Raw genomic sequence first — 23,550 nt, 5'->3', positions numbered from 1 at the left:
AAAAAATAATTCATGTAGGAAACTGAACATTCTGTGGGATCCATTCCTTTAGCATGAATAATTGTATAATCTCATTTACAAGATTCTTTATTTGTGATGTAAACAATGTTGAGTAAAAGAAAAGTGAGGGACTCCAAGTTTGTGTAGAATACAGGTAACCTTGGAACTAAAATGAATGACCTCCCTTGAAAGGAGGTTCAGTTTGAAACTAACATTTTTCCTTCAGTTTCCTGAGCTGAACATTTGTTTACAATTCAAAGATATGAAAGATGCTTCTTGTGTGCAAATGGTTTTTGCAGCACTGTATTTTCCATGTTGATATACCTGCCTGTTTCAAAACACTGCATTACTACACTATGTACAGCAATATGTACAGCACAATAATTAAAAACTGTTATATTTTAATGTTGGGCTTGCTGAACTATACAGTTACAGTTTTGACTAATGTGGAAGGTACTGATTCCCTTGAGAGCTATTCCTGGCACTAAGTCCAATGCTATGCTCATTATTTTAAAGCATCATTTGCTGTCAGAGTGAAAGCATTGTGTATTGCTAAAGGTGAGAAAATAACATCTGAAAGATGAATGGGTGCTCATTATGAAGGCTTCTAAGATTTCTTCACATTATGGGTATCAGCTGGCATTTTATATCAAAGTCATAAAACATTGTGAATGAGTAAATTACTATAGTATTAATTGTCAGTTTTTGCTAGTGTGAAGTGTATGCATGTTATGTTTAGTCATATTTGTAAACAATATTATAAATAATATCAGTTATGTATTGCCAATATGCAAGTTTGGAAAACAGCTGATAATTGTGTTTCTTAACACAGCTGTATTTGGGGGAGGAAAATTACTTTGGTAGACAACTATTCTTTATAATATAATAACTAGACCCTGAGCACTCTCACTGCCTGTGAAATCAAAGACAGCTGCTGCCACTTGGCACCTTACAGGGTCTGACATGTCTATTCAGAGAAATATGCGACATTGGAAGGCATTCCTGTGTGTTCAGACATTGGATATACAAAGTCTCCTTCACATGGGTAAAGGTTTGGAGAACTGAGCCCATAAAGGTATATCTCTTCCCTCAGACTACGGAACTTATTATCAGGGTCGAAGGAAAGTTGCAGTAAAGCTGTTGGAGAATTACAGGAAAAGCTATTTTATCTAGAAAATTGACATTTTTGGCAGGATATTATGGAAATAAATCTACTGAGTAAGTGGTTTTCCAGGAAACTGTTAGGTAGTTTTTACTTTAAACATATTGTACGTTCCAAATATATCTGCAAAAGTTGGGGGTGGGGGATCATATTCCGCTGTAAATATACAATACTGTCACATAGCCTGAATCCTACATCACACTATTTTAAGAGATTCCACAAATGTTTGAGGGTCCAAAGTCAGGCTGCCCCTGTCCCTCAGCCAAGATACAGGAGTCATTTGCCCATTCTTGCCATTCTGGAACCATGGGCCTTTCTCCTCGCACCTTGTATTTTGTGCAAACACTTGTGCCCAGTGGATGTAACATGTTACTAAATGAAAATGGTAGCATTTTACATCTGCTTTGTTCTCACACTTTACATGATTGTAAATGATAGCACAAGGTATAAGGTATTGGAGAACCAGGTCCATATTGCCAGGTCCATCAGTGTGTCTAAACAGTGCTAATCTCTGATCCAGCTTTTGTTGAGGTCATTTGTAGATTTGCCATTGACTTCAATGGAAAATGGAAGCAGAATCAAGTTTTATTTTTTTGAATTCCTGAAAAAAGTGTGTTTGAAAAACATACTTCTCTAATTATAGCTCAACATGTGCTGTACATGAATCAAGATCCTGCTGAAAACTGATGCCAAGGCACATACAAGGAGTTTTATGAATGTAGTGTTACGGTGCAGTGAAGAAGCAACACAGTGGCTAAAATTATTTGGGGAGAATTTACCTGTGCAATGCGACTATTTTGCACCCACTCTGCTGGTGCAAAGTGATCACAAACCCAAAAGCCTCTCCAGGAAATACCCTTGGAACAAGGGGCCTCCTTTGCAATCTAGTTGTCACATCTGGTTCCATGTGACCCCTGACGCTGGTGATATGCCAGTTCCAAGTCCTGGCCAGTGCACAAATTAGGGCATCTGCGAGTTGTGCCTTCGCTCCCCTCTCAGTCCTGTTGACTCTGGCTTGGTTATCTTTTGTTTGGATAATGTTGGCATTCAAGTCGTGTTCCACTAGTGTGAAGTGGGCGTTGAAGTTAAACTCTTAATGTGAACAAGGAAGTGCAGCAAGCCTATGGACTTGTCTGCACTACAGAGTCTTTGCCAGGATAGTAATGTCAGCAAAGGACACTAGTGTAGATGCAGTAAATGCTGGCAAAAGAAGATCTTTTGCTGTCAGAGCTTCACCACCTGCTCAGATGATATTAGCTATGCTTACAAAGCACTATTCTATCAGTATAACTGCATCTCCACCAGGAGTTTTGCTGGTATAGCTGTATTGGCTGGGGTGAGTGATTTTTTTTCACACTCCTACCCAACATAGTTATGGCAGCAAAGCTTCGCAGTGTAGACCAAGTCCTAGTTAACCCTTTTCTGTTACAGCATTATGTGTCCAGAGACAGAATTTTTGCAAGGCAAATATTCCTTAATTTATATAAAAGAAAGCTTAGAATTTTTTTAGTAAATGGCCTATGCTACCTCTCAAAAATTGAGAGTTGTGAGTGCTCATGAATTTCCATTAAGCTTCAAACCCTACCTTCTACCTATGGCATATCAACCTCTTGTTGCTTGCCTGCCCGTGCACGCACACACACACATATCACCCTCTTGTCACACACATATCACCCTCTTGTCACACACATATCACCCTCTTGTCACTCTCTCTCTCCCACACATACTCTCTCTCTCTCTCCGAAATTGGAAAGAGAGTTTGAGTTTGGACAATTTCTTAATCCAGGTAATATGTGCAGTTATTAGAAAGCAGATTGCTGATCATCTGTGGTGGCCTTTAACCTTAGTCTCATCTCAAGCTCTTTCCAGCTCTGGAACGCTCTCTGGTGATTTGCTGCCTTCTCATGGCATGCCAGATTTCTAGCCAGATTTTTCCAGTCCTTTTGTTCCTGTAGAACCCAATGTGGCTGGAACATTAGACTGGAAGAGTTTGCAACAAAAACAGTATGCAGCATTCTGGGTTTTTGAGTACATAAGCCATGGCCTCTCCACTTTGTCACCATTGGGGATTTCACACCAGTAATGTGTTGGATGAAAACGTCTATTTTCATTGTCTTTGGGGAACATGAAGTTTTTCACTTGCTGTGGCCCATGCAGTACAAGGAAGTCCCTCAGGCTACTGCTCAAGTCGGTCCAGAGTCCTGGATCATCTAGACTTAAGGAACTAAACTCAGGAGCAGCTGTTTCTTGCGCCTCCACCACACTCTTCTCTGATCTACACTTTTCTTCAGGAATGTGCATGGTTACATTCATTTGAGATGGAGAGATGGATGCTGCAGTAGCTGCCAGGTCACCTGCACCCTGACTAACTGGAAGATCAGGCATCTCCTCACCACTCACATCCTCACTGGGGCCGGAAGGCTCACTCTGAACATTTGTGTCTATGTATCTCAGGAGAGCTCCTTCCTGCTTAGATAGAAAAGCTTCCTTTGCTTTCTTTCTTTTTCTGAATGCTGCCCCAGAGCAGTTTTTTCTTCTTTCACTCATGACTGCTGATCTGTTCCAGCTATAGTGGCTCTCAACACCAGGGCCGGCTCCAGACACCAGCGAACCAAGCAGGTGCTTGGGGCGGCAAATGTAAAGGGGTGGCAGGATGTTGGGCTCTGGGGCGGCAATCCGCCCTCGGCAGCGGCAGGAATTTGGCTGCTGCTCCGTTACAGCGTGTTTCGCGCTCAGCGGCAATTCGACGGCCACACCATTGCTCCGCCTCCGTGTTCAGTGGCAAGGTGGTTTTGTTTTTTTTTCCCCACTTGGGGTGGCAAAAACGCTGGAGCCGGCCCTGCTCAACACTCAATTGAAGGGGACAAATAAGCAGGCTGGTAGCAGGGCCTGAGTGAGGGATGATATCAGCGTCTTAAGGGCCTAACTGGCTCCTACTACTTCAGTTGACTCCTCAAGTGGGTTCAGGGAAGCAGCAGGAAACAGAAAGCTCCCTGAGAAGCTGGTGTAAATCAGTCCAGGCTCCTGGGGGTGCTAGAGAGGTACATAAGAGGCTCCTCCTCCTCTCTCTCTCTCCCTGCAGCTCCTGCTGCTTTCTGTTATTCCCTCTCACCTTTTCTCCTGCCTGCCTGTTCTGTCTTTTGTGCCCTCCTTCCTCCAGCACAGCACTCCACCATCTCTGTGCATCTAGAGCAGAGAGAATACATATGCACCAGCAGCAGACATAATTTTCTACACTCTGGGTCCTAGTGGCACCCCCCAACAGTCTGGCACCTGAGGCGGCCGCCTCAGTTCGCCGCATGGTAGTAAAGACAGTGTACTTAACACGTGCAGTATGTTACTTACCTCTTTTCCAATATCGTTCATGCTTTCTTTATCTCCAAGCTCAGTTGTTGTAATTCACTCCGAATTAGGGTTCTCTTGAAAACTGATCTGCAACAGATGCAAGATGTGGTTTCCCAATTATATTATGACATAACTTGTCATAAATTGTTGTGACATGTCATATTATGCAGTACTATTACTGGATATGTCACAAAAAATGGTAAAATAAAAATAAAATACAAGGTAAATGTTGAAAGCAAAATTTTATTTTGAAATGAAGTTTTTAAATTTTCCAAAACAGAGGGTTTTTTTGGCATATCCGTTTTGTAGGAAATTTCAAAAATCTCCAATGAAATGTCAAATTTTCTTACAAAACAGAAATGCTGAATACGGTAAACTGTTACGGCTGCTTAGTTTAGCTGGATTGTACTTATTCTGTCTTCTGAGATGTTGTCTGGATTATTCTTCCTAGTGTATGTGCAATGTGGCTCAGGTAGCATGTGACCAGGATTCATCACTGAATTTGGTCCACTGGTTGGATCATCAGCTTCCCTGCACTGGGCCAGGCACTGATGGGGAGTGCGACATAAATGCTGATCCATGCCCTCCGTGTGTGGATTGAGCTAGGGAAAGGCTATATTTGCAAATCTCCACAAACGAATACCAATTACACCATTTTTTCCCTAATAAAGTATTTTGCTGGGGAAGTGCTGAGCCATGCTGCTCGGTGTGAATTCTAGCAGGCATTGGGAAGTCTCCGGAACTTTCTGGTACTGTATGTAATGGGAGTATGTCTGCTGCTACACCCATTAAGAGGGTGCAGTGTGCACTCCCTTCCTTGCACATCTGTTTGGGCCATGTCTTCTCCTCCTCTTTGGCTTCCTTAATGTCATTAATGGCACGAATCCTGCACGGTTCTTGTGCTTAGGTGATTGCAAGGGTTGAGGCTGACACCACCCTGCATGAGGAACACAAGATTTGGAGGCTTCTTATGCCTTACCTGCTATTATGCATTTGTGCATGGGGTTGAGTGCAATCTTGGCCTTCATTAGAATATAGAGATATTTTTCATGCTTGCATAAGCCAAGAATTGTTCAACAGCTTTTGCTCAAACTTTTGGAACAAATTCACCTTTTAGCAAAGACCAAGCTCGGGAAAAATCAGCAAAAATGAATAATTTTTTCATAAACATAAGAACGGCCATCCTGGGTCAGACCAAAGGTCCATCTAGCCCAGTATCCTGTCTTCTGACTGTGGCCAATGCCAGGTGCTTCAGAGGGAATGAACAGAACAAGCAATCACTGAGTGATCCATCCCCCATCATCCACTCCCAGCTTCTGGCAAACAGAGGCTAGGAACACTGCTGTGAGCAACTAACACTGTAATGGCAGCGTCAACATAATCTAACTCTCGTATTAGTTTATGAGGCAAATGCTATAAATCATGCTGCAGAACTAGCATACTATACAGTCAGCAGCCCGTATGACTCAGTTTATCATCCCACTGTACTGTTATCTCTTAATCGATGTGCATCTTTATCTGTACTGCAGCGATAGTACTGTGGATGCAGTAAGAGAGCACTCTGCAAAATCCCACTCTTTCTTTTTATTTCTTGATTTAGAACCGTGATGGGCCTTCTGCACTTGATCCTGCTATCTACTTTCCTCTCAGTTTCCATGACATCAGAATCATGTAAGTCTCATGTTACAAATATGTGACTGTCTCTTCTACAGAAATAGCTTGAAAGTCCCCAAATAATGGACACTTTACTTAAAAGTAGCTGGCTTAGTTCAAGCCACCAACCACAGTTTAAAATTAGTCCCAGATAGTATTACCTCAGGTTATTAAAATACATCAACCACTGCCCGCCTCTGCGATATTAAACTAAGGGTCTTCACTAGCAACATTAAAGTGCTGCTTTAACATGGCTGTGTAGCCGCGACACCAGCGCTCTGAGAGAGCTCTTCCAGCGCTACAAAAAACCCACCCCCATAAGAAGAGTAGCTCCCAGCACTGGGAGTGCCGCTGTCTACACTGCCACTTTACAGTGCTAAAACTTGCAGCGCTCAGGGGGGTGTTTTTTCACGCCCCTGAGCGAGAAAGTTGCAGTGCTGTAAAATGGCAGTGTAGACAAGGCCTAAGCTTCCTTTGTCTGCTTCTGGTAGCTATGCAGGTGGAAGGTAATGGTGCTTTATGAAAGGATAACTGGTATTCTAGGCCCCCATTCAACAAAATCACCTAAGCACATGGTTACGTTTCACTGAAGTCAAGCATATGTTTAAGTGCTTTGCTATACTGGAGGCCTAGCTAACATTTCTTCTCTCATTAAAGGTGATTTTTAATGCACATTGCTGTGTGAGATGTTGGCTAAATGCAAACATGACTGCCACGCTTTCGTAGGCCGGGCCCGCCACCCTTATTTATGTTAGTAGTCCCTTCTGCTTCAATGTGACCACGCAAGTAAGGGCTCCTGGATTGTCTCTACAGCCACCATCTACCAGTGTAATATTATTTAGACCTTACATATCTCTCCTATCTAACTCACTGAATTGCATGTTGATTCGGACAGTGTGAATATGAAAGCAGCTATATAAAACACATTTCCGATTATAGGTTTCCATATGTGTAGGTTTACATATCAATCCCAATTTACAAATGAATTCAATTTATTTAAAAGCTAAATTCTGCTTAAAGTTGCACCAAGATAAGCTGCCTTGACTTCAATGGGTTTAGATCAAGTCCCTAGTTCCTTTATAACTAGGCTTGGCAGAATTTGATTTAAATTTTTTTTTTGACAGATATTTCAGTGTTTATTTTTAAGCATTTTTTCAATCTTTATCAATTTAAATTTTAACATTTGTGAGAAATTATGTGGGGGTCACATAATTGTTTAATGACAGCAGATGTTAAGCTTCAAAAAGTTAAAGCTTCTAACCATTAAAATACAAATTTTCAACATCACATCTGAATGTATACAAAGTAAACATCTTTAAATCAAACTCTCAAGCAGCATTTTTCGTACTTTGTAAATTTCAATTGTTATTGATGGAAGTAGTTTTTGCTGGTTTGTGTGTATATGGTGAGATCAACATTCACTGATACTTACCAATAAAAAGCTAATCCTTCCAAACCTATTTATAACCTTTCTCCTCCTCCTTTGTCTTTTTAAATGCTTCCATTTTAAATGCGTTCCTCCTTAGGCCAGGCAATGCTGTCACATCCTGATACTCCTGACACTTACCACTTCCCTTAAGTAGCTTTTGGGAAGGCAGTATTTCTAGCCTGACAGTAAGTGTCTTTTCTGCCAGAGGGATTTTCTCCATAGTTCCATCCGGCTACCTCTTCTCTTTCTTGACTCCTCTCTTGTTTTCCCTCTCCTCCATCAGGTTGTGTAACCCCCACTCCCACTAATTCTCTCTCATCTCTCTTTTCCCCAATGTGTATGTAATTTTGAGACCCGAGTGTCTATCTCAGAGCAGCTGTTTCAGCATTTGGGTGCTCACACTGGTGCACAGCCAACTAAATAATCAATTTTCAGTATCTATGTACCTAAACTGTGACAGGACTGGAAGAGATCTCCTGGGTCATGGTGGTCTCCAGTCTTCTGATATCTCAGACAACTCTGTCATATAATCCCATTCATAAATGCATCAAGCTTCATCCTAAATCTAGTTAGGTTGTTTTCCCCCAGTACTACTGTCGGGAGACTCTTCTAGAATATCTCTCCTCCTCCTCCCTCTAATTTCCATCCTACATTTATTCATGACGATTTTATGCCCAGTCTGAGCATTCAAATATTGAAGTCGCCACTCTAGTTTGAAAATTGGGTGCAGTGTCTTTCCCCAATTTCCTGTCTCAATTTCTCCATTTGTTTTCCTTAACTTCTCATTTTATCCTGCTTCCCCAATTTCTCCTCTAATCACTCCCACTATTTTCCCCTCTTGTCACCTCTCCACCAGATTCTGGTATCCCCTCTCCTGTCCTTCTGGTTTCTTTTTCTTATTCTCCTACTTTCCTGGAACTTCCAGAACATTCTGCATTTTTGGCATGTATCCCTGATGGGGTGTGTATACAATCTTCCTTCTTCTACTGGTCCCTGTATAAAGGTTTCCCTTTAGAACCTCCTGCCTATGTGGTATTTACAGGCACCTAGATGACAATACAGTAACTCCTCACTTAACGTTGTAGTTATGTTCCTGAAAAATGCGACTTTAAGTGAAAAGATGTTAAGCGAATCCAATTTCCTCATAAGAATTAATGTAAATGGGGGAGGGGGGTTAGGTTCCAGGGAAATTTTTTTTTTGCCAGACAAAAGGCAGTATATACATTTTAAACAATTTTAAACAAGCAATTTAATACAGGTATAAGTTTTAAACAATTTTAAAGAAACAATTTAATACTACAATCATCATTGCTGAGTATGAAGCAATGGGAGGTGCCCCCGCCTTACCCCACACAGGCACAGCCCACTGGCACTGCAGACAATGAGGCAGGCAAGGAGGCTGAAGGTGCCGTAGGCTAGGAGAAGCACGGTGCGCAGCAGCAACGGCAGCTTCCCCTACTGTGCAAGCACCAGGGGCGGGGGCTCAACCCTCGCCCCCCCCATTCTACCCCTTCCCCCCAAACCCCCACCCTTAACCCACCTCTTCTCCCTCCCACCTCCTTCCCCTTTACACCGTGTCCTTGCTCCTCTCCCCTCCCTCCCCTGCTGAACACCGCAAACCAACTGATTGCCCCACAGGTTTAAGTCCCTGCTCTGAATCAGGCAGAGCAGGGATTTTAACCTGAAAACCAATATATTGCCACAAAAATTTTCAATTTCACTGAATTTTCCGATGAACAATTCCTGACCTTACTTTTGACTATTTGATTCTGGTATAATTCTGGACTTCCCTCTGTCTCACGTAGTGCTTATTAGTTCTATAAATGACTTATGACATCATTCATGAAAAGAAAAATTTAGAAGGAATTAAAAATTGAATAGGACTAAATTAACCCCTGTGCTGACTCCAGAAAGTCTGCTGTTGCCAGTGTTCCATAGTTTAACTATGAGAGTAAGAATCAGTGTCCTTATATGTTTGTTACTTTATGGAGCTGCTAATCAATTAACTAAGACCATAAAGCAATCCTATTGTCCACTATAATGTGCTCTGGTAATTTAGTTTCATACCAAATCCAGCCTAAATTCCTTTTTCTAGCTCACAGGAAACATGTTGCACTAGCAAATGCAATCTGAACTTGAAGTGAAGCATTTGTAACAATGGGTATGTTGTATACTCATATGTTAATGAGAAGAGTATGTCACTTTGGATTTGCACTTATGTACTAAAAGCTAGTCCACACCTGAAAACTGCATTAATTCAACTTAAAACTGATTTAGTTAAACCGATGCAACCCCCTGTGTGGTTACTCTTATATCACCTTAAACCTGGTTTATAACAGCTTAGTTTCCACCTGGTGCAACTAACATAAGCCAGGTATAAACTGATATAGGAGTGGCTCCCTCTCCAAGTTGCACCAGTTTAACTAACTCGGTTTAAAATTAGTTAAACAGGTACAGTTTTGCATGTAGACCCGGTCTAAATTATACCTCAGCATACTGTTCCATGAAGAGTGTCTCAAGATATGATGCATTAATGATCATACAACAGCACGACTCCTTCTGAAATTTTATTGCATTTTCCGATTAAAAATGTGTAAAATATCGGATACTCACAGGGTGAAATTCTGGCCCCTTTGAAGTCAGTGTCTAAACTCCTATTGACTTTAATGGGGCTAGGATTTTACCCATAGTTTTGCCATGTATTTTTTCTCCAGCCAGGATTGGGAACTTTTTATTTTCTTCTTTTCCAGTTCATGCAATGGAAGACGAAGCTTTGGTTGTAAAATGTCCCCAAGACTGTCAAAATAGGACCGTCAGATGGTATCACACACAAACTAACCAGCTCATTCCTGCAGAAGAGGGTGGACGGATACATTCCTCTGGGCGATTTCTTTGGTTTCTGCCAACATCAAAAGAGGACTCGGGAAACTACACTTGTGTTACATGCTAGTAAGCAGAACACTGAAAAATGCAAGTTTTAAGGCTATAATAAGCACAGATGTCTGTTTTAGTTAGATGGACAGTTATAATCCCAATCTGTGTAATCTCACTTATTTTCATGGTATCCATTTGAATCCCTGAAACTTTTATATACCAATTGCTATTTTTATGTGGCCATTTCCCCCACATCTTTTAACTGCAAGAGAAATACAGTATCACGTGCATACGTATAAAGCAAAAATAATATTCAGTAGAAATTGTAGGTTATTTCTAGCTAATCCCTAGAAATATTCCACAGCCCTCTGTGTCTGATCTGTTTTTATTTTTATTTTTTTAAGTTATAATTATAAGAAACAGTACACTGTGAGTGTGATGGTGTATCCACACAAGCAAGGAATTTGTTTCCCAAGTCAGATACGTTATCCAAATGATACCGGAACGTTAACTTCTGGAAGAATTGTTTGCCCTACGATTGACAATTATGAGAATGCTACTATTGTCAAGTGGTATAAGGTAAATAAAAACACTAACAACATCAATGAAAATCAGATTATTATTCCAAGTTACGTACAGCCATGTGATGAAAGTGTCTTATTTTTCAGGACTGCAAAGCTCTCCAAGGACCACGTGAAAAATATTTAATGGGAGAGAAGTATCTTTTTATTAAACATCCCCAAAAAACTGACGAAGGATATTATACTTGCCATTTTACCTACACGCACAATGCAAATGTATATAATGTATCAGCGACAAGACCCTTTATAATTAAAGGTAAGATGGTCATATTGCTGCTTAATAAGATAAGGATCACTACCTGCCTTGCTACAACAAAGTGAATTTTGTGTGTATCATTAAAGAGAAAAAAGTTCTCCACTAGTTTGTTGCTTCTTGATGATGAAGCGTGTGACCAGCTGCTTACAACGGATTTTTGTGGGTGGAGAAGGTTGAGATACAGAGCCAGGTTGGGCTCCATCTCATAATAATCTCTTTGCCTTCCAACACTGCCTTGGCCCTGAACTGTGCTTTCTGACCACATTAAATCTCCCAGCAGCAGCCTCTGACAACATTGGCTGTTGGATGTGATGATAAAGTTGCTGTTCTTGGGGCTATTCTGGCTGTGCTCGTTTCTGGAGGCAAGAACTTGCTTCCTTGGTTCCCTCAGTGGAGTGCCACAAGGTTCCATTCTGTCCCCTTTGCTGTTTGGTGAGTATATGACAGACAACTCAGACAAGATTGAGGTGATGAATATGAACAGAGGGAAACGTTTTGAGTTTTGTTGATGTGTTTTGAATTTAGTAGATGCATGAGACTTCATTATTTTGAAAGTGTATGGGCCTCTCATGAGACAGGAGTGGAATTTGGGGTACACTTTTGATTGCTGTCTTACCAAGGGGGCCCAGTGTTGTGACCATGGTCAAGGACAGAGCTGACTGGACAACAATTCCATTTTGCAGCCACATTTGAGGTTTTGAATTTATTTTGGTTTTGATCCTCATTGGAATGTGGTGTGATTTTTTTTCCCTTCTTCCTCTGAAGCATAAGAGACGGCCACAGCTGAGGGTGGGACACTGGAGAGGGAGGACAGGTGCTCTGAGATGGTACCAAGCATTCTCTCCTCTCTCAGGTGCTTGGCTGGTGGGTCTTGCTCACATGCTCAAGGTCTAACTGATTGTTATATGTAGGGTCTGAAAAGAATTTTCCCCCAGGTCAGCATGGCAGCACAAATGGACAGATTGTTTCTCCAGCACCAGGCCTGGTTCATTTGCAATGATCATCGGGCATATCTCACTTAACTAACTCCCTGCAACTGCACTGGTGCACCTCAGTCCCTCGTGTTTTCTGATTATGACACACAATCACTTAGACAGTCGAGGTAGGTAAGGTAAAATATTTTATTGGTCCAACTTCTGTTGGTGAGAGAGACCAGCTTTTGAGCCACACAGAGCTCTTCTTCAGGTCTGGGAAAGGTACTCCCAGCTTCAGCAAAATGCAAGGTGGAACAGATTGTTTAGCATAAGTAGTTAGCACCTATTCTGAGGGACCATTCCAGGTACATTCACTACATACCCACAATCCTTTTGGGCGTAGCAAGGCCCCAGATGGTCCCGGTGCAAGAATAGATTAGGGACCCCTTCCTAATTCTGCAATCTAAAATTTTGCTTACTTTTATCTTCTTGGAAAATCAAAACGTATCCAACTTATCCATAAACACACAAACACAATATGCAGACTATGTCTACACATTTTTGCAAGCTATCTACACTTTATTTACACATTTGTACAAAATTTTTACTTGTAGTACAGTGCTAAATTTTATAGTGCAGGAGCCCTGCAGAGATGATGTCATGTTGGTAGTTCTTGTGTGTGATGTCACCGTAAGATACAGCACCTATATTTTAAACCTAACATTTTACCAGTAAATAGAGGCTAATGGAAGTTCTGTGCAAGAACAATTCTGAGACTTCCCACATTAGTAATAAATACACATATTGTATCAACATAAACCACACATAACTCAGTTTTGATATGCCAAAATTTAAACTAACAAACCACACCCAGAGCAGGCATGCAGTTAGTCAAAAAGCCCAAGAGCTTTAGTCAATATTGTCAGGTTTCAGAGTAACAGCCGTGTTAGTCTGTATTCGCAAAAAGAAAAGGAGTACTTGTGAAGTGAGCTGTAGCTCACGAAAGCTCATGCTCAAATAAATTCGTTAGTCTCTAAGGTGCCACAAGTACTCCTTTTCTTTTAGTCAATATTGTGTTACTCCAGATTCAAGCTGGTGCATCTCTACTGGAACTAAAGGAATGGAGTTATTATGCTTCTGTCAAAGGGGAGGAATGCAATGGGGAATTAAGCCCCAAATCCTTCACCCACAATTTTGCCAAGGAAACACTTGGCAATTTGCACACGAAAAGCATTTGCTTTGCATTTGCCAATCACATAGCTGTGCATTAAATGTAAGTAAGTGTTATCACCAATTTCCAGACCACTCCTGAAAATGTGGTCTCTGCGTCCCAGAAACCAAACACCAGGATCCATGCTGCCATTCAGTCAGAAAACCAAAGCCTAGTATAACAACAACTGCCTCTTCAGCACTTTTCAAAGTTCACGATTCCTACTTCATTTTCCATTACTGTCTAAGTAAGGCCCTTAAGGTAAAGCTGTTTCCATACAATAAAAATGTTACCTGACCTAGATAAAAAACCATCTTCCACCAATATCTGTAACATCTTCTATGGACTTCTAAAATATACTCACTAGTCAGATAAGGTTTGATTCTATCCCAGATGGGGCAAGATTTACTGGTATGCTTCAGCTACTTTCGGGCTGCTCCAGGAACCCAGTTTAGCTGGCTGATCAAACCAGGTTGATGATGGTTTTCCATTGTCAAAATGTTGCACAGGAGCTGGAGTGCACCAGTGAATTTAGACTAGTTAGGAGAAACACACATTCTAACAGTGAAAACCAATTAATTCTCATCAGGGCTCGCTCCTCATCTCCCCCCTGAAATCTCTTCCCCAGCCTCCTCAGCCTCCACCCCCTGAGGCAGGGGTGCCCCATCCCCTGAAACCCTTCTCCTGGGCCTGCTCAGCTCATCCACAGTGGGAACCTCCACACCCCGCTCCCATCCCAGCCTGCACCCTCTGCCTGGCCCCCAGCAACCTCCAGTCTGCTCTCCCATACCTTCCCGGTTGAGCTCCTCACTGTTGAAGTAGCCACCACTGTGGCCTCTGCCGGGGCAGCAGACCCTACGGGGGATGGGCACTGAGCAGCAGGTGTGGACAGGGTGCAATGTGAAGCTTCAGCAGTGCTCGCAGTGCCACCAGGATTAGCTCCAAGCTGCTCAGCATCTGAGCCATGGCCACAGCTGCAATCTTACCCACTCTGGGGATGGGGAGCCCATGGGGAGGAGGTGGGAATGCTTCTCGAGTGACCCAGCTGGGGGCTGCTTACTACTCCTCAGAGTCCCCACCAGCTGGTAGTCAGCTGCCTAATCTGCCTATGTGTAGACTGTGGCATAACTACAATGGTGCCTAAGGTAATGGGCCCCCATAACCTTAAGGGCCCTAGCACGACTGCACCACATGCATCATTGTAGCTAAACCACTGCTTGAGGGCTTAGTGTGCTGATCTAATTCTGGTTGTTGGGCTTGGTGTAGGGGTGGCTGGGTGGCGTTGGTGGCCTGTGATATACAGGAGGTCAGACTAGATCGGCATGGCCAACCTGTAGCTCCGGAGCCACATGCAGCTCTTCAGAAGTTAACATGCGGCTCCTTGTACAGGCACCGACTCCGGGGCTGGAGCTACAGGTGCCAACTTGCCAATGTGCCGGGGGGTGCTCACTGCTCAACCCCTGACTCTGCCACAGGCCCTGCCCCCACTGCACCCCTTCCCGCCCTCTCTCCCTCCCTCCCAAAGCCTTCTGCACACCACAAAACAGCTGATTGGGAGGTGTGGGGGGGGGAGGGGGAGGCATTGATTGGCAGGACTGCCAGTGGGCAGGAGGCTCTGAGAGTGGGAAGGTAGGGGAAGCTGATAGGGTGGTGGGGCTGCTGACCTATTACTGTGGCTCTTTGGCAATGTACATTGGTAAATTCTGGCTCCTTCTCAGGCTCAGGTTGGTCACCTCTGGGCTAGATGATCTTTGGCCTTAAACTCTGTGAAAGCTGGAGTCAGGGGTATGCAGCTGTGCACAGGTTGTGCCCGCACACTGGAAAATGTGGACCTATAAATATGTCAGTAGCATTATTACTGTATTGCCAACTACCCCAAAGGACAAGTGCCATCACTGCTAAAAGGTCAAGGAAAAGGAATCTACCAAGCTGAAGTGATGGGCAATGGTCCCTTGCTCAACTGCCTGAGGGAATTCCCCATCCTGTCTTTAAAAAAGATTTAAATGTTACTAAAGAGCGATGTAAACAGGTGAGAAAACATGATAGCGCATAACTAATTTTTCTTCTCCACCAACTAGCTAAAGCAACATGCTTTAGAAAAATATTCTTTCTTCTTTCCCCTTGTTTATGAGTATTGATGTAAAAATGCAACACAAATTAATAAACAACCTTTGCATTTCATACAAATATGCAGATTTTCCAAAGGATGTTGTCTTGGGAGTAAAATCAGATAATTCTAGTAAATATATGGACCACTGGTGTTCTGGTGTTAGCTTGCATTTCTGCTTCTGCAGTGCTAAAAGGTTAGCATGGCAAACTAGAATGATAATGTGGTAAGGCTGTCTAACGCTTGCTTTCCTTTTACCTTAATTTCAGTATACCCTTCACCTATACCTCCCCGAATTCAATATCCAACAGACAATGCTGTAATAAAAGTGGAGTGTGGTATGTATCAACTTCTTATCTTAATAATTTTTAAATGACGTTCTGCTGTGGGTTGCCTAACTTGGGATTGATAACAATATTATTGATAGAATTCTTCACCTTGAGGTTACTAGACTTCCATAGTGACAGAAATTTATTTCCATTTAGTGGGTTATTTGGAGAGAGGCCAAGGAAAGATCATGTAAACTGAGCTCTCATCTCACTACTAGACATATTGCTTCCTAATCATAGTTTGGGTGCATTAGGCAGAGTGTGAGGATAGATTGCGTTGCCTTCTGTGCTAAAGGATTTCATTTTTCCAGGTTGTCAGTTTAGCACCTTTTGTGCATAGCAGCGGGTTCTGTCTGGGTTCTCTGCTCAGTGTCCCCATTTGGTTCCCTTGTTTTAAACCTATGATCTACACTCCTATTCCTGCTCTCCCACCCCGCTATTATTTGTCCCCTGGATTTAGTTGATCCCAGTTCCTGTGGCTGCTCCCTTGATTAAGGGGATGGACCTTTAGTTCGAGGTGGTTCTGTCCACCTTTCCAGGACATCAGACAGACCTTTTGCAAGCACTTTAATTTACTTAAAGAAATAAAATACTCTAAACTCTTTGCTATAATGAATCTATAATTCCCTATTTGCAGGAATGTTAGAATTCCTCTCTCTCCCTTGCACATTACCAGTTTATGCCATGAAGTGTAAGATTTGTTAACCTTATTTTCGGCCTTGCCAACACAAACTTGCACAGATATAATTAAATCAGTTTTAATTCACATCTTCCATTATTTGGTGCAAGTCAGTACAACTCTTATTTTGGAATTTTGCTTGTGTCAAGGATTATTTACAAAATTCCCACTGACTTTTGTTTAGGTTCTCCTGTGGACATTAGCTGTAGAGCCCTTCTGGGGATTGGGAAGCAAAATATAGCCGTTGTTACATGGGAGGTTAATGAAATCAAAGCTGAAGATCTCGATACTTCAAGGTTTCGTGAAGACCGTCAATTGTAAGCATCATGTGAAATAATTTTCATATTTTGCAAGCTGTGTCTATCCATTAACAACTAACAGTAACAACTTTCTCTACTAGTTTTATGGGACGTGACTGGGAATACTATGGAGAGTCCATTTTAAATATTGAGGAAGTAAAGGAAGAGGATTTTCTGTCGAATTTCACATGTGTAGCACTAAATGAAATAGAACATGTAAAGCTCACGGTGACATTACAGCTCAAAGTGCCTTGTAAGGGTAAGGTACCTTTCAATTTTCATACAGTTTGAAGAATCAGAAACATGTGGTTGTTTGTTTCAGTTGGCAAAAGTAAAATAAAAAAGTACCATCCCTCCCACTGCCACCCGACATGGTCAAACTATACAATGTATATATACTATACAACTGTATATTCACGTGCTATAATATGGAGAGTTTTGTTGGTGGACTTGTGGAGATCTGATCTTGAAGCTTTAGGATAAAATCCTGGCAAAATTCCCATTGACTTTGCTAGGGTCAGGATTTCACCCACAGAGTCTAGTGTTCTGAGGTAGGGGTTCTCAACCTTTTCTTTCTGAGCCCCTTAACCCCCCCCTCCCCCCGCAACTTACTATAAAAACTCCCAAGGCCTACTTGTGCCACAATAACTGGTTTTCTGCATATAAAAGCCGGGGCCAGCATTAGGGGGTAGCAAGCAGGGTAATTGCCTGGGGCCCCATGCCACAGGGCCTCCCACGAAGCTACTTTGCTCAGGCTTTGCGTCAGCCCTGGGTGGTGGGGCTCAGGGCCCCAGGCTTCAGCCCCATGCTGTGGGGCTTTGGCTTTCTGCCCTGGACCCTAGCGAGCCTAACACTGTCCCTGCTTGGTGGACCCCCTGAAACCTGCTTGTGGTCCCCACAGAGGGCCCCGGACGCCTGGTTGACAACCACTGCTCTGAGGGATAGGATGCTGCTCAGTGTAAGTGTGGAGTGTTGCATGTATAGTGTAAATGAGAGGTTCAAAATGACATGCAGGGGATCCAATTCTGCGTTCATGAGCATGTCGCTGCCAAATCACTCCTTCCTTGTGGCGAGATTAACCTGCCTTGAATCTATGCAAAGCAACCACTTGCCCATGTGCTTAGCACAACAGCCCTGTGCAGCCTGCCGTGCACCACAGAAGGACCCCAGGATCTAGATCTGAGTCACAGATCAGCGGGCGGCATAGCTCTGACACGAGTCTCCGTTTCTCTTATCAGCAGTGTTCAACTACTCTTTTTATCGCTTTTTGAAAAGAAACTATTGCTGCTAGTGCAGGACCAAGTCAGGAAACACAAAATCTTCAAGATCTTAAAAAAAGAAGTTGAAGGTTGAGCTGCCAGTTCTTGTAGAGCCAAAGGACTGCCCTTTCCCTCTATGCTCTTCTAGTCAGGTTCTTATGTCACCCTCATCACTGTGCACCTTCCAGAAGTGAAGTAAGCGATGTGACTCGCGTTCTCTCCCCAAGGGAGAATTGTGTGCGCAATGGTTTGTTTTGGTAGGGTGTTACTTTGGGGGTGGTTGTTTTTTTCATGTACAGGCTGCTCAACGTGTATGTGAGAGAAGGCAGGTTGAAGAAGTGCACCAGGCACTTGGAGCAGATGACCGTGAGGTTTGGGATGGTCCTTCGCTCCTGGGGGAGTTTGTTCCCCAGTCTCAGACCAGCCCCGAGGAAAGTTCTATGTCCTGAACTTGATGAGCTTGAAATTTTTATAACAGAAAGTTCCATTGTGCCTGAGGAGCAGAGCTTTTAATTATGGTCTCCATTCCAGAGCTTTGGGTGGTCTTTTAGGCTACATCTCCATTACACATCACTGGCGGCGACATGCAGAGTATGCGTAGCGGCACATCGCATTGAATAGCACACCATATCCACACTATGGCGTGTAGCTACATATGTCAGCGAAAGGCTCTGGTAGAGGGGAGGCAGCGGGAAAGCCTTTAGAAGCTCCGCACTACAAGAGCCTTTCGCTGCGGTGAAGCACCTCTCCCCGCCAGAGCCTTTCTCCGCTGCCAGAGTTTTTCCCTGTGGTGAGGCAAAGGCTCTGGCCGTGGGGCACTGTCAGAGATTTTCCCTGCTGCCTGGAGTCTTTCCTTGTGGCATGGAACTGCTGGAGCCTTTCTCCACTGCTGGACCCCATACCCACTGCTGGAGTATTTTCCCGGGTTGGAGAAGGGCTCCAGAAGTGGGGAGGCCACGGGCACTACACAGCTAAAAATAGCAGTGTAGATGGGGAGGCATGGGTTGAGGAAGTAGAGAGCTGTGTAGGGTATGCATTCAGGTTCATACCCACAGCCTTCAGATCTGTCTTTACTCACCTAAGCTGTGCCTCACCATCTACACTGCTATTTATACCTGTGCTCTGGGGACTATGCGTGTATGTACACTACACCCCACCAGAAGAAGAGTGTAGTGTAGACACACCCTTAGATATGCTAAGCGCAGGGCACTGAGTGCCTTGGAGATCGGACCTTGGCCTTGACTTGATAATCTCTGGGAAGCAGCATAAAGAACGGGTTTGATATGCTCATGTTAGGGAAAAAGGGTTTCCCTCCCGTCTAAGGTTGGGAGGGTAGCCTTCCCTGGACTTCTGTATTAGCCAAACAAACACAGAGTCAGGACTCTTAGATAAAATGAGGCACTTTAATGCTAGCAAGTACGACAGCTGAAGGGCTCACCAATTCCTACACAGAGGAATATGGTGAAGCCCCGAACAAAGAACAGAGATGAGCTTTTATAGCCTGGTTCAACATACAGTGTGATATCTCTTCCAGTTCAAACCGGTTAACCCAGTCTGTTTGAAGTTCTGGGGTAGGTATGAACATGGAGGCTTATCTGTATAAGGAATTCTTTCCCGAAAACGAGGAGTACAGGTTACACACAGTTCACATTCCTTCTACCCATAACCTTAGAGAGAAGACAGATTAGCATAGAAAGAAGACAGAAGCCTAGCTTTACATGCTTATAGGGTTGTTTTCTGGTTCTTTTCTTTATCAGTTCCTCCCTTTGAGCCTGAAGATAATTGTCTTACATGGCTCATTATTCATTGTTTAACATGTTCATATGCTTTTCATCTTGGTTAACACCACCCTTTCTTATATATAATATCTTTGCTGGGCTCATGGCTTTGGTACATACCCGGTGGAAGAGGGCACAACAACTGGACACACAGCAGAACAGCAGACCCACAATCATAAGGAATCCCACTCCATACACAAACAAGGTTTTTAGCCATCCAAAGTTAGGCAACCAGCTGGTGAGCCAGCCCCATAAGTCAAAGCCCACACTGGGAGAAATATAGGCCTGCTTATGAAAGAAGGCTGACACGTTTGCAATTATATTAGTATCTGTGACTATGCGTCCGCTTTGATTCACATAAAGGCAGCATGTGGCATTGAGAAATGTGCACACCCCTCCCTGCGCACTTAAAAGCTGATCCAGGGCCAACCTGTTTTGCATACTGTAGCGAGCTAATGAGCTTATTTCTTGTAAGGTTTGGATTGCATCTCGAGTGGCGTTAGTAAATATTTCCATTTCGGCTGACATATTTTTTAGAGCGTATTCAAGTTGGCCCACCCCCACCCACGGAAAAAGAATACGGAAGGCTCGCATGCCTGCACTGCCTTCCTCGACAATAGGATTATAACTGGTATCTCGACAGGTTCGTCGAGTTGTGTCTTTGATTTCTATTAAGTCTCTACGATGCATCCCTGCTGGCCAGGCAAAGGCCACTGTGCATCTTCCTAACCACTTTGGGGGCAAGGTTTTTCCTGCCCAAGTACCACATACCCACCATAAATGGTGATCTCCTAATACTATGCTATAGTTGCCTTTGTTGTCCCCTGAGTTCTGAGAAACGTCCTGCAATCGTCCCACCAGGGATGCAGCATCATCAGGATTGGGTCCTATTCCCCCCAAGTTCCATAATGTAAGGCCGGCAAATTGAGTCGTATTTTCTCTGAGAATGTACCCCACATAGCCTCCGGCATGGGCATAGTTGGCTACCTCAGTACCATTGGGATACAGCAAAAGAGTAGTGCTTGCATTTTTCCCCAAAATTAGGATTTTCTCACAGTGGGTTTTTGGGTATTTTCCCAGTGTAGTTTTACCTTGGGAGCATAGTGACTGTTTCTCTACGCACAAGGGGGCCTTAACGAGCAAGTCTGGGCGATGGTTCGGGATCCAAGTCCTAAAATCTATGGGTCCCCTTCCCCTTTTTCCCTTTTGGCCGTACCACGCCGACCCATTTTGTCAAGAATCGAGGAGCGCTGGAACCGGCAAAATGGGGAAACCTTGCAGTGAATGGGAGGAGAAGTGGGAACACACCCAACAATCACTAACATTCCAGGCGTTGGTTACGTTTTGGGCTAATTGTAGAAACGTATTTTTATCCCAACCCCCCAGGGCAGAGGCCCAGGTTAATGCCCATAGCCATACATACATTATAAATACTACCGGCTACTAACAACACAAAACAAAAAAAAATAATATTAATACAATATTTGTAACAGCATAACTAATGCTCCACAGTTCTATAACTGCTTCTGATTCCGCTGACCGATCGGTACACAGTTCATGTAGAAGCGGCGGTCGTGATGGCAGTCATTGGGGATGTTGGAGTAGGAACCTTCTTACAGTGGCTGCAGTGCACCCATCTATTGATGCTCTCGACCTTCACTGCCGTCGGAGTAGTCAGAAGGACTTGGGCCGGGGCCAACCACCTTGGTTCCAGGCAATGCTTCCTTCGATGGATTTTAACACAGACAAAGTAACCTGGAAAAAGAGAGTGAGCACAAGTATCAAGCGGTAAAGGTTGGGCATCTTTTACTCTGGCCCACGCATCACTCAATGCATCTTGCAACATGCAACAATAACCCGCCAACTTACCTTGCCCAGCCATTAATGAAGTTTTCGCTGGGACAAACCCGTCTACACTGGTTAGGGGAATTGGCAAGGGTTGGCCAAATAGAATTTCGAACGGTATCAACGAATGCTTCCTATGGGGTGTATTACGAAGATTGGTTAACACTATGGGTAACACTTCGGGCCACTTTAATCCAGTCTGCTCGCATGTTTTTATCAGCCCATTCACCCTTTCTACTTTTCCTGAACTTTGTGGATGATAGGGGGTATGCAAGGCCTGTTTTATGCCGAGGGCCTTCGCTAAGTGTTGAATAATTTGGGAAGTGAAACGGGGGCCTTGATCACTTTCCAAACGAGTCATTATCCCAAAGCGGGGAACAATCTCCTTGAGGAGACACTTTGCTACGGATACTGCATCTGCCCTTCGAGTGGGGAAATGCTCAACCCACCCTGAAAAAAGGTCAACCAGGACAAGCAAGTGTTTTAGTCCTGTCACTGGTGGTAAGTCCATGAAGTCCATCTGGACCACAGTAAATGGGTAGTCAGGCAGTTTGCAATGTCCCATAACTTGTAGTTTGATGGCTCCTTGATTATACCGTTGACACAATTCACACTGTGCAGTTACGGTCTTCGCAGCCGCATGGACCCCCGGAGCAAAAAACAACTTCTCTATTTGAGCCACTAATCCCCCCTTTCCCAGGTGCGAGGCCAGATGGAGTGCTTGGGAAACCTGAGGGAGGAGTTGTCTTGGGAGAACTGGACGACCGTCCGGGCTGACATAGAGGTTGTCCTCATTTAGGTGGCATCCAATGGATTTCCAACGGCTAAATTCGGCCGGGGGCGTTGTCTGCTGGGCAGAGAGCAAAATGGCTGGCGTCACTGGTTGCAGTAGCAGGGGTGCCAAAAAAGGAAAAGGGGCTGGAGCCCTACAGAGGGCAGCATGACGGGCCGCCGAATCGGCTGCAGCATTTCCCTTGGAAACCTCGTCCGAGGCGCGGGAGTGGCCCTTACAGTGTGTAACTGAAACAGCTGCAGGAAGTTGAATAGCCTCTAACAAGGCCGAAATCAAGGCAACATGGGAGATCTGAGAGCCACTGGAGGTAAGGAACCCACGATGTTTCCAAAGTTGTCCAGTAGAGTGGCATACTGAAAAGGCATATTTGGAGTCAGTATAGATGGCCACAGTTTTGTTTTCAGCTAATTGACAGGCCCTAACAAGCACCACGAGTTCTGCTGCTTGCGCTGACTTTTGAGTAGGTAAGGCATGCGCTTCAAGCGTTGCCATCAGGGTAACAATTGCATAGCCAACTCGTAAGGCCCCAAACTCGTCCCGACAGGCGGAGCCATCACAAAACAATTGGAGGTCAGGATTCTGCAATGGAATATCGGAGAGGTCAGGACGAGGCGTGGAGATCAAATCCACCAAGTGGAGGCAATTATGAGGTTCCCCGTCCTCAGGCAGAGGCAAGAGGGTTGCAGGATTCAGGACTTCGCAGCGGCGTAGGGTAACAGCCTGATTGGCGAGCAAGGCCCACTTGTACCTGGTCAACCTGGCTGCTGTGAGGTGCTGCGTGGATCCACGGTTAAGAAGCACTGCAACGGCATGAGGCACCTGAACTAGAAGAGGGTGGCCCAAGGTAAGTCCCGAAGCTTTCTCAACCAATACAGCGGCAGCTGCAACAGCACGGAGACAGGGCGGAAGACCCTGAGCCACTGGGTCAAGAAGGGCCGAAAAATAAGCCACCGGTCGCTGGCCAGGCCCAAAGGGCTGAGTTAGCACACCAGACGCCGTGCCAGATTGTTCATGGCAAAACAAGGTGAAAGGCTTTG

The 23,550-nt window shown here is 44.1% G+C and overlaps 1 protein-coding gene across 1 annotated transcript in view; it reads left to right on the top strand.

Annotated features, from left to right (window-relative positions):
* IL1RL1 (interleukin 1 receptor like 1) overlaps nt 1-23,550 on the top strand; it is a 45,188-nt gene that overhangs the window by 185 nt on the left and 21,453 nt on the right. The window contains exons 2-8 of the mRNA XM_077807098.1: nt 6,108-6,178; nt 10,340-10,538; nt 10,868-11,042; nt 11,132-11,300; nt 15,801-15,869; nt 16,724-16,856; nt 16,940-17,097. Coding sequence (XP_077663224.1) covers nt 6,115-6,178; nt 10,340-10,538; nt 10,868-11,042; nt 11,132-11,300; nt 15,801-15,869; nt 16,724-16,856; nt 16,940-17,097 — 967 coding nt within the window. The 5' untranslated portion in view covers nt 6,108-6,114. The remainder of the gene's footprint in view (nt 1-6,107; nt 6,179-10,339; nt 10,539-10,867; nt 11,043-11,131; nt 11,301-15,800; nt 15,870-16,723; nt 16,857-16,939; nt 17,098-23,550) is intronic.

This window comes from Eretmochelys imbricata, chromosome 1 (assembly GCF_965152235.1).
Source record: "Eretmochelys imbricata isolate rEreImb1 chromosome 1, rEreImb1.hap1, whole genome shotgun sequence".
Classification (NCBI taxonomy): domain Eukaryota; kingdom Metazoa; phylum Chordata; order Testudines; family Cheloniidae; genus Eretmochelys; species Eretmochelys imbricata.
This window is presented reverse-complemented; position numbering and strand designations above follow the sequence as displayed.